Consider the following 11719-nt stretch of genomic DNA (forward strand, 5'->3'; position numbering starts at 1 on the left):
ACCATTACTTCACTTCCGCACACCGAACGAAACCCCATTATCTCAAAACCGAAACACACACAACCGGCACATACCCTTGCATTGGTGGCTTCCCCGTACGATAGAGGCCATTGCAGCGAGCCCCGGGGAGAATGCCGAAGCGCACCGTATGATAAGCGAGTGTATGAAGATCGGTCAGCACGGTGAAACGATCATGGTGTCGGTCTGTACCGAGGAGAGTCACGCGGCGATTGTTACAGGTAACGTTTTTTGAAGTGCTTTGTTCAATCAATTATTCTCTCTGTTCAGTGTCAGTCCTACCAGCTCCCATTTCCATCCAATCCCATTGACCTCCCAGAAGATCGTTCTTCGTGCCTTAACTCCTAAGTGCCCGTTCATGATTGAGAAAAAGCACAAAAGCACAAGAGCATGGATGAATTTACTGTCGATGAGTACAACTTGGCACTATCCCTACAACCCCTCCATCTTGAACCCTGTTTCATCTCCCTATCCCTCGTCCGTGGTATATAACACTATCGAGCACACCTACACACATCCTGTTTTGTTTTGTTGATGACACACATGTTTATACCCCTGCTGCAATTCAACATCCTCCAACATCAAACCACCGAAACCACAAATCTATATGGACACGTCAAACCACAGGACCCGAAGAGTCCCACTCGATACACCAGATGCGTGCAACCACGGTGATCTTCGAGGAGGACGCCAGCTCCCCGATCGAAGTGATGCAGAAGATAATCTACCCGAATCAACCGCATGCGTCGGCGTTCCATGTGGAGGAGATCGACACGATCACGTTCGTGTCGCCGGAGCAGAAGCGCCAGTTTTTATCGCAAGCGTCCGCCAACGAATCGACCGCAACCCGTACCGTGATCGAGGAGATCGAGTCGGACAACGAGGCGTCCACCAAGGAGCAGCTATCGCGGGGTGTTTCCATCACTTCGGCCGCCTCGGAGGAGGAGCTGTACTCACGCCAGAACAGTCGCACTGGGGTTGAGAGCGAAACGGCGAAGCCAACCAATGCGACTTTGGGCGAGAGTGATCTTACCCAGGAGCAAGCCGTACCCGCACGTTTTGAGGCCACCCAAGGCCAGCCGAAGGTTGACGACGTGCCGTTGGAGCAAAAACCGCAGAAGGGAAATCTCCTCGAAACGGGCGCGGCAGAGGATCGCAGCCGGAGGAAGTCGATGGAGAAGAAGGTGTCTTTCGAAGATGAGCTGCCACAGAAGGGAAGGATGCTCGAACGGGAAGACGTCGTCGAAAAAGAACCGGATCAGCCGATACCGGTAGAGGAGGAAATCTGCGAGGGAAAGCAAGCCGAAAGTAAAGTTCTTCACAAAGAACAAATTGAAGAGGGCACGGTTGATGGGAAGCCTCAAAAGGCTGGCGAAAAAGATCCTGAACCCGTTGAGGAACAGTTCTGCGCTAGAAAAACTCTACCTAAGAAGGATCTAATCGAGGAGCCTATCGTAGAGGACACGGTGGACGGAACTCTCATGCACGCAGCAGAAAAAGGTCCAGAGCAATCGGCACGCCCTGAAGGTATAAATACACACAAGACACACACATACAGACGAAACCACGTACACGCACAAACACACATACACACACGCGTTCTAAACTATAAGGGAGCTTGGAGGAGTAACCACTTATCGACGCCAGTTGCTCGTAGTGATCACTTGGCCAACGACAACTGTTTCCTAAAACGCCATAACCCTAACCACTCTGAGTCCTTTCGTGTCACAGCTAACATAACGTTTATTTCAATTGGAATTTCTTGTTTGCTAATGCTGCTGTGGCTTGACTAACACTGTCCACCCTTACGTACGCAGCTCGTGTTTCTCGAGATCGCCTAGCCCGTTATCGGAGTCAATTGGTAAGTTTCGATTGTATACCATAGGCCTCGGTGCCAACAAATTCACAACATCACAACCAATTTTCACACGTACCAACAATGTTGTAGATAGCTGTGTACATAGCGGATTCCATCGGACATTCTTCACCTCGATGGCGTGGCGTGCCGAAGCACTAGACTATAAGCTCTGTCCCCGGCTCTAACCTTTTCCATTAGTCTGCGTATGGGACACCATGGGGTTTAAATTCTGTAAATATTATCGATTGGTCGGGGGAGGTGTTCCCACAGCGCATGGGCCTTTGGGAAACTGCACAACATTTCCACAGTGTTCTCTTTGCTAATTTTGCCATTTCTATGTACAGTCTCTATGCTCTTTACAAGCCAACACAACCTTTTGCTCACCAAATCGATTATTTGGATTAACTTAGCGTCTAGTCAAGTCTGTTTTGTATGTTTTCTGTCTATCTCTGCGCAATCTTTTGTAATACATGTACAGTTTATGCCGGATGCTGTCCGGCGTTCGAATGATATTTTTCTCCTTTTTCTCCACTCTCTCTATCTCTCTATCTATCTATTCACTCACAAAGCAACTCTCGGGACTAACCCAAACCAAAGCGCCAGCACTCGATCATTCCGATCGTACGTGCTGCTGCTGTTGCTGCTGTCAGCTGCAAGAACTTACTAATCGTTCAATTGGCCGCCCCCTTTTTCCGATCTAGCTTCGCCGGAAATCCTGAAGACCGATATTGCCGACGTGACGACGTTCGACTCGCTGCCGCTGATCTGGACCGTCGAGGCCGATGGTATTCCACGGCCGGAAGTGTCCTGGTACCATAACGACGAGCTTGTGAAGGCTAGCGATCGTATCCGTATTACCGACTCCGGTGTAAGTATGACGAAACCGTTTATCGTAAAGATATTTGTGTTTATACGAACTTACCCTCCGCGCAGACTACCTACAAGATCGAGAATCGCGATGTGAAGGAAGCGGATGCGGGCGAATGGAAGGCTGTGGTGAAGAACCGTATCGGGGAAAAATCGCTGCCCGCCAAATTGACCGTTATTCGTGAGTATAAAAAAAAAAGATGAATGGTTGTAGAGGGCTAAAGTTAACGTGCAACTTACTGTTATTGTACAGCATGCAAGGAATACCGCCGTCCGAAGTTTATGAGCGGCCTGCAGACCATTTCCGTGCACAAGAACGAACCGGTCACCCTGTCGGTGACGCTCACCTCCGATCCGGAGCCGGAAATCACCTGGCTCCAGAACGGCGTCGAGGTGAAGGCGGACGACTTCGTGGAGATGAAGACGGAGGTCAAGGAGCTGGAGCACGGGCTCAAGGAGCTCACCTACACGCTGCATATTGCGCAGGCGCGTCACTACGACACCGGTGACTATACCTTCCGGGCGAAGAACAAGTACGACATCAACGAATCGAACGGCCGGCTGGACGTGCTGCTGAAGCCGGAGATCGAGAACTTCCACGACACGACCGTGCTACCGTTCACCCAGGGCGTCTTCCAGGTGTTGGTGAAGGCCAACCCGAAGCCGAAGGTTACCTGGACGAAGGATGGGCTCAACCTGTGCAACAACGACAACTGCGATGTGATCGCCGACATCGAAAAGGAGATCTACACGTAAGCTGTGAAGTGAAGAACAAAAGGAGACACAAGTATTATTATGTTATTCTCATTGCAATTACATGTAGGCTGGTGATTGAATCTTGCGCGTTGGCTGAGCATGGTACCTACACCCTGACGGCCACCAACGCCCAAGGAGAGACTGTTGCCAACGCCAAGCTGAATGTGCACAGTAAGTATAAACAGCATGCAGCTAGACCAAGAGAAGTTCTATAATGTGGCCCCCTATTTCTTCAGCCGAAAAACCCAAGTTCACGAAGGAACCGGACAGCCTTACCGTCCACGACTGGGCCGACGTGTACAACAAGGTAGTGGTGCAGGGTGTTCCACGCCCAGCCATCCAATGGCTGCACAACGGAACCCCACTCGATACGCAGCAGATTGACGAGGAGTCGCAGGAACCGAAGATCAAGATCGTTACCTCGGGCGACACGGAGGTGACCAGCGAGCTGTTTATCACGCACTTTGGCCCCGAGCTGCAGGGTGAGTACTCTTGTCTAGCCACCAGCATCGGTGGGGAGACGGAGGCCAAGTTCAACATTCAGGTCAAGAACGAACAGCCCGTCTTCGGCAAGGGTCTCGAGCGTTCGCTGGACCTGGAGGAGGAGGACCGCTTGGAGCTGCGCTGTATCGTCGACGGTAGCCCACTGCCGAAGATGACGTGGTATAAGGATTCGAACGAAATTAAGGCCGATGATCAGTAAGTGTGGCGCAACAGGTTCATCTAGAATGTATGATCGTGTTAACACTTATTATTTTTACCTTCTTCGCAGCGTTAAAATTACCTACGGTCATGATGGCATCTGCCGCCTGGTGATCGACAAATGTCTGCCGGGCGATAGTGGTTGCTACAAGCTGGTGCTTTCGAACAAGAGTGGTGATGTGACCACGCAGTGCGGTGTCGCTATCACTCGTAAGTATCGGTGCCAGCTATCAAAAGCTAAATTCAACACAACCGTTCATATCCACTGAATCAACAGTTCATTTTATGTTTTAAGTATCCATACAATTTTTAAACGTATTGGTAAACCATGAACGAATCAGCACTTACCTAGCATTTGTTCGTTCCCTTCACAGCGAAGCAAAGTGTTCCGGTGTTTGTGCGTCCGCTGCAGGACCACAAGCTCGTCGTCGGTGAAACGCTGCACATGGAAGCCGAGATTGCGGGCTTCCCGATGCCGGAGGTCCGCTGGTTCAAGGATGGTCTGCCGCTGCGCCAGACGCGCGGAATCAACTTCATCAACCAGCCGGACGGTTTGATCGGTTTCATCATCGATCGCGTCACGGCCGAAGATGGTGGCATCTACACGTGCGAGGTTAAGAATAAGAACGGCGAAGCCAAGTCCGCCTCAGTGACGGAGATCGTGCCGAAGGGCAAGAAGCCCCAGTTCGTGAGCGAGCTGATGAACGTGAGCATCGTCGAGGGCTTCCCGGTGAAGCTGGGCGTGAAGGTTATCGGCTACCCGCAGCCGGCGATCAAGTGGACACACAATGGCACACTGGTGGCCGGCGATCGGTACCGGATCACCGATGAGGCCGAAGGCTACGTGACGCTCGCGCTGGACAAAACGACCGGTACGGATTGTGGCGAGTATCAGGCGATCGCGACCAACGAGCACGGAGAGACGGCCAGTGCCGCCACGGTAAGCATCCTACCGACGACGGATCCGTCGCTACCGGAAGAACCGCCAAGCTTCCTCGGTGGACTGCGCGACATTACGGCCGACGAGGGCAAGGAGTTGACATTCTCGGCCCGCTTCGCTGGCAACCCAGCGCCGGAAGTCATCTGGACCAAGGACGGTGAACCGCTGCAACCGACTGGCCGTGTCACGGTGACGTGCGATGGCAAGAGCGTCGGATTGACGATCTCACCGGCCGAAATGTCGGACTCGGGCGAGTATGCATGCCTGATGGCGAACCCGCTCGGTGAGACAGAGACCCGCGCATCCGCGATCGTACGTAAGGTGTTCCAGAAGCCCAACTTCGTCTACCCATTCTCGGACCTACAGCAGCTACCTGGTCTGGAGGCCAAGTTCCCGGCCAAGCTGGTCGGTGTGCCCAGGCCGGAGGTGCAGTGGTACAAGAACGAAGACCCCATCTACCCGGGCGATCGTTTCAAGATGAAGTACGAGGGCGACTGCTGTTGTCTGTACATTAAGGAGTGCGCACCCGAGGACACGGGACTGTACTCTTGCACTGCAACGAACCGGGAGGGAAGCAGCACCGTCGAGGCCAAGCTTGATGTCGTCACGAGAATGTAAGTCTAGTGCTAGTCGCTTAGAAGATATTTATCTCATTTTGATTTCTTTTCCCTCCCGACAGTGAAAAGCGCGATGAACCGACGCCACCGTCGTTCATGAAGAAGATCAACGACCTGACGCTGCTGGAGGGCATGAAGGCCAAGTTTACCGTCTGTGTCGACGGTTTGCCGATGCCGACGGTGGAATGGATCCGTGATGGACGTCGCCTGGTGCCGAGTGAGAAGTATCGCATCGAAGCGGAGAAGAACGGTCTGGCCCGATTGATCGTGGACGACGTGCAGGAGGAAGATCTTGGTCGGTACAGCTGCAAGGCGGTGAACAACCTTGGTGAAGCGATCTGTCACGCTAACCTGAAGTTCGAACCAATGGACTTCCGCCCGCGACGTCGCTACGTGAAGGGCAAGGGCAAGGATCTGCTCCATACGCCTCCGTACCCGCTGACCGAGCGTCCAATCATCTCCAAACTGTCCGATCGCCGCCTGACCCTGTCCTGGCGTCCATCGATGACGACCGTACCGCGTTACCCGGTCACCTACCAGCTCGAGATGATGGAGCTTCCCGATGGCGAGTGGCACACAACCCGTTCGGGCATTCGCGGATGCTCTAGCGAAGTGCGCAACCTTGAGCCATTCCGCGAGTACAAGTTCCGCATTCGCGTGGAAAACTTGTACGGTGTGAGTGACCCGAGCCCGTACGTACAGACCTACCGTCAGAAGCTGGAACCGGAACCACCGGTGTTCTACCCGTACCTTGGTCCAGGTCGCGATTTCCGTCCCGATACGTCATCGTTCTATCCGCGTGATTTCGACGTCGAACGCCCAGGCCACCGCCGCCAGGCGTTGGCTCCCGAGTTCCTGCGTCAGGAGCAACCGGTCCAGTATGGTACGAAGAACCACAACGTCAGCCTGTTCTGGTTCGTGTACGGGTATCCGAAGCCCACAATGACGTACTACTTCAATGATCAGGTCATTGAGGCGGGCGGTCGTTATAGCTTCAGCTACACGCGCAACGGACAGGCGACGCTGTTCATCAACCGTATGACCGACCGGGATGTGGGTGTTTACGAGGCGGTGGCCACCAACGAGCACGGCACTGTGCGCCAGCGCGTGTGCCTGGAGCTCGGTGAGTACCCGCGATTCCTGCAGCGCCCGGAGGAGGTGTTCATTATGGGTCGCCGGTCGGGTCGCGTCGAAGCGAAGATCACCGGTGTTCCGTTCCCGGACATCAAGTGGTACAAGGACTGGCAGCCGATCCACGAGTCGTCTCGCATTAAGGTAGGTAGCATGAACCTATGATTTACTGTACCGTAATCTAACCCCTACTTGCGACCAACTTGCAGATGATCTTCTATGAGCCTGACACGTGCGTGCTGCTGCTGACGGATGCGATCAAGAAGGACGAAGGTCTGTACTCGATCAGTGCACGCAATGCGATCGGTTCGATCAGCTCCTCGGTGACGGTACATGTCGAGGACAACGAGGAGGACTACGTGTACAACGCGCACCACCGCACGCCGTATGTACGTGCCCGTAACAAGGTCTACCAGGACTTCTACGATATCGGCGACGAGATTGGACGTGGCACGCAGGGCATCACATATCATGCGACGGATCGCTCGAATGGGCGCAACTTTGCGGCGAAGATCATGTACGGTAGTCCCGATCTGCGTCCGTTCATGTTCAACGAGGTTGACATCATGAACATCTTGAACCATCGGAAACTCATCCGGCTGCACGATGCGTACGACATCAACCGTTCGGTCACACTCGTGCTCGAGCTGGCATCCGGTGGTGAGCTGGTGCGGGACAACCTGCTCAGGCACGACTACTACACCGAGCGTCAGATTGCAATCTACGTGTACCAAGTGCTGCTCGGTCTAGAGCACATGCATACTCGCGGCATCGGGCACATGGGCCTGACCATCAAGGACCTGCTGATTGCGCATCCGGGCAGCGATAACCTGAAGATTTGCGACTTTGGTCTAGCGCGCCGCATCGAGGATGACAAGCTGTACACGCTCGACTACGGTATGCCGGAGTTCGTGGCACCGGAGGTGATCAACCGGTGCGGTGTCGGGCTCGGCCAGGACATGTGGTGCGTCGGTATCATCACGTACATCCTGCTCGGCGGTGTCAGCCCGTTCATGGGCCGCAACGACCGTGAGACGCTAACGCGCATTAAGGAGGGCAAGTGGACGTTCGTTGGCTCGGTATGGGAGTACATTTCCACCGAGGCTCGCGACTTCATTACGCGCCTGCTGGTGTACGAGGAGAAGCACCGTATGACCATCCGCGATGCGTTGAACCACTCCTGGTTCGACATTATCTACCGGCGTACGTTCGAGGAGTACCAAATCGGTACGGATCGGCTGCGCAGCTACTACTACCACTACCGGGACTGGTACACCAACGCGTCCTGTCGCACTTGGTACCGTCGCCGGCCGCTGATGAGCTGCTTCGACCATCCTTCCCGTATGGTGTACCCGCCCGGTATCATCTTCACGCCGGAGGGAACTCCGCCACCGATGCAGGTCGACGATATCCCGCACAAGCGCAAGAAGTGGGAGGAGTACGTGTCGAAGGACGCCCATCCGGACTTCGAGACCGCCTCGTTCAAGTCCGAGAGCCACTACCAGTATGGGCCGGATACGTACCTGTTGCAGCTGCGTGACACCACCTTCCCGTGCCGCCTGCGCGAGTACATGAAGATCGCGAAGCACCGTTCGCCGAGTTTGGTGTCCGATTCGAACTACGACGGAAGTGTAAGTATCGGGAAACTGGGGGCGATAAAGTGAGCGAACATTTAATCTGGGTTTCCTTCCATTCTTACAACCACAGTTGCCGATTATTCGCGAGCGTCGTCGATTCACGGACGTGATGGATGAGGAGATTGACGATGAGCGTCGCAGTCGCATCACGCGCTACGGCACGGACGACAGCGTAACCGTGACACGCCGTCTGCGCAATGAGGTCGGCACCCGTCTTGGCTCGTACGCCGAAGCGGAGGCTCTGATTGAGTGCAAGCGCGAAGGTCAGCCACCGTTCTTCCGCGAGAAACCGCAAACCATCTCGATCCGCGAAGGTGAACCGAACCAGATCATCTGCTACGCGGTCGGTGTGCCGAAGCCTTCGGTCACCTGGTTCCGCAACGACATGGTCATCACCGACACGAACCGCATCAAGGTGTTGGACGATGTGGACGGTCGCTCGGTGATCCAGTTCCATCCGGCGACGCACAACGACGTCGGTGTGTACAAGGCGGTCGCGAGCAATCGCGTGGCCAAGACGGTGGCCCGCTGCCGGGTGGTGATTGCCGTCATTCCCGACTCGCCGGACTGCCCGGATGCGGTTGCCGTTAGCGACACGGAGGTGCTGCTGCGCTGGAAGCAGCCACGTAGCGACGGCCACTCGCCGGTTATCTGCTACAGCCTAGAGCAGAAGGAGCACGGCAAGGTCGACTGGGTGGACGTGGCGAGCAACATTGACCACGAGTTCTTCCTGGTGCACGATCTGCGCCCGAACACCGGCTACCAGTTCCGGCTGGCGGCGTACAACCGCATCGGCTGGAGCGACCGCGGTATTGCTACCAAGACGATCACCACGCTGGATCCGGGTGCGCCCAAGATCCAGATTACGCGCGCCATGAAGCACCTGCAGCAGCTGACCGAGTCGGGCCAGCAGGTGTGCCCGGAGGAGCGCACTGGCCGGCTGGACTACAGCTACGAGAAGACCCCGCTCAAGTGGACCATCGAGGGTAACTACAGCGAGAAGTATACCTTCATGTCGGAAATGGCCCGCGGCCGGTACTCGATCGTAGTGAAGGGCCTGGAGAAGGCCACCGACAAGATCGTGGTGGCGAAGATCTTCGAGCTGGGCGACGAGCGGGCCGCCGAAGCGGTTGAGCGTGAGTTCGAGATGCTGCGCACCTTGCGCCACGAACGCATCGCCGCACTGCTCGGTGCGTTTCGTCCGAAGAACACCTCGATCGCTGCCCTCGTGATGGAGAAACTGCAGGGCGCCGACGTGCTGACGTACCTGAGCAGCCGCTCGGAGTACAGCGAGCAGATCGTGGCCACCATTATCAACCAGGTGCTCGACGGCCTGCAGTATCTGCACTGGCGTGGCATCTGCCATCTGGACCTGCAACCGGACAACATCGTGATGGCCTCGGTGCGTCAGGTCAACGTGAAGCTGGTCGACTTCGGTTCGGCCCAGTTTGTCTCCAAGCTCGGCACCAACGTGACCCGTGCCGGATGGTTGGACTTTATGCGTAAGTAACTCCACCGACGTCCGAACGGTTGGCGAACGTTTGACGGTAATTCTTGCTTCCTTTTTAGCGCCGGAGGTTTTGAACGACGAGCCCGCACTGCCACAAACCGACATCTGGACGGTCGGTTGTCTGACCTATCTGTTCCTGTCCGCCACAAGCCCGTTCCGTGGTCAGGACGAGGCCGAAACGCGTGCCAACATCAGCTTCGTACGCTACCGGTTTGAGAACCTCTTCAAGGAGGTCACAGCCGAAGCGACGCGCTTCCTGATGTTGATCTTCAAGCGTGCACCAAAGTACGTCCTACATACACCGCCTACTGCTGCATTGTTTGATTGTTTGCGTTACTTAACTTTTCCATTTTTCCCCCCTTCCCACAGCAAACGTCCAACGGTCGAGGAGTGCTTCGACCACCGCTGGCTTGTCCACACCGACTTCATGACGAAGAAGCGCGAGAGAGCGATCTTCCCTGGCAACCGTCTGAAGGTGCGTTTCGATCATACCCATCCCCGTTCATCTACTTATTGTTCGTTTTCTCTCTCTCTCTCTGTCTCCCTACCTCAGCAAATCTCCGAGGAGTATCATACGATGAAAACGAACGAAGCCACCAAGTCGGAGACAATCTCCAACTTTGGCGGCCAGTCCCCTCGGCAGCTGCTACGTTCGAACAGCATCCAGGAGGAGCTGCTGACAACCTTCTAGATGCATGCACTCTCGGATCTATGAGGGTTCCTGCTCGTTTCCGTTCTTTTACTTCGTTTGCTTATACACTGCGTCAATCCCGCGGACCTTGCTGGGAAATGGATCCAGTTTGTCTTTTACCATTACCGTTCTTTTTTCTGGCTTACATTTTCCCTTGTAAATTGTACATAGCAAGTTTACGCCATTATCCATCGTAGCAACCTCAGGCCTCACTTGACGTCGCTGGCCGAAACGAAGGTGGAATTTTTGGCGAAACCTGTGCGTTTGTTCCCTTTTGCTTGCATTAGTATGAAGTTCGCTTCCGTGGTCGTGGTCGTGGTCGGTTTTCGTTTTGCTTCGCTCGTACTGGAAAGTAAGAATCTCTAAACGAACCTAAACGAAATTGAACAAGAGATAGAGAAATGTTGCGAAAGATAAAAATCTCTGAAAAAGCAGATATAAAAAAAAAGAAGTAACATTGAAGTTCTTTACACTATCGTAATCGTTTTTAAAACATACCCACACACGCACATTTGCCAGTATGTGATGAGAGGAAGGAGGGACCCACGGAGCCGGGGGATCTTTTTTATATGACTTTTTTAACCGCAAACAAACACACAAAGCCAAGTTTTACACATCCCTAAGAAAAACCGGCTCCGTTGGGGAGGGCTCCCGTTAAATCTAGGACGTGGTTTAGGAAACTTTAGAGGCCCCCACGCATGGACAGGGGCCGTGTTTCGTCGAAAGAGTGTAACTTATTTATTGTATATTGTATATTTACTATACCTACTACGTTTAACGTTTAGCTGCATTGCTTAATTGCACACGTTCTGATCAGTTTTCTCGACAATCTTTCTTTTTCGTACATTTTACGCAAACGTTGCCAAACGCGGCGCTTGGATGAATAAAATTGGTTTTTACGTTTTTGTTGAAAAGAAGAAAACAGTTATTGTGTAAAGAGAACTTACTGCCAATCGATGACGAAACGATTGTACCTTCTTTTAACAAAACCT

The 11719-nt window shown here is 53.9% G+C and overlaps 1 protein-coding gene across 1 annotated transcript in view; it reads left to right on the forward strand.

Moving 5' to 3' along the window:
* LOC131266199 (obscurin) overlaps positions 1–11638 on the forward strand; it is a 22509-nt gene extending 10871 nt beyond the window's left edge. Inside the window, exons 11-26 of the mRNA XM_058268593.1 lie at positions 105–239; positions 646–1331; positions 1452–1545; positions 2578–2744; positions 2810–2924; positions 2997–3495; positions 3567–3670; positions 3736–4198; positions 4272–4411; positions 4576–5755; positions 5821–7033; positions 7099–8520; positions 8597–10028; positions 10096–10321; positions 10406–10511; positions 10590–11638. Coding sequence (XP_058124576.1) covers positions 105–239; positions 646–1331; positions 1452–1545; positions 2578–2744; positions 2810–2924; positions 2997–3495; positions 3567–3670; positions 3736–4198; positions 4272–4411; positions 4576–5755; positions 5821–7033; positions 7099–8520; positions 8597–10028; positions 10096–10321; positions 10406–10511; positions 10590–10727 — 8120 coding nt within the window. The 3' untranslated portion in view covers positions 10728–11638. The remainder of the gene's footprint in view (positions 1–104; positions 240–645; positions 1332–1451; positions 1546–2577; positions 2745–2809; positions 2925–2996; positions 3496–3566; positions 3671–3735; positions 4199–4271; positions 4412–4575; positions 5756–5820; positions 7034–7098; positions 8521–8596; positions 10029–10095; positions 10322–10405; positions 10512–10589) is intronic.
* The last annotated feature ends 81 nt before the right edge of the window (positions 11639–11719 follow it).

This window comes from Anopheles coustani, chromosome 2, assembly GCF_943734705.1.
Source record: "Anopheles coustani chromosome 2, idAnoCousDA_361_x.2, whole genome shotgun sequence".
In the NCBI taxonomy this organism is placed as follows: domain Eukaryota; kingdom Metazoa; phylum Arthropoda; class Insecta; order Diptera; family Culicidae; genus Anopheles; species Anopheles coustani.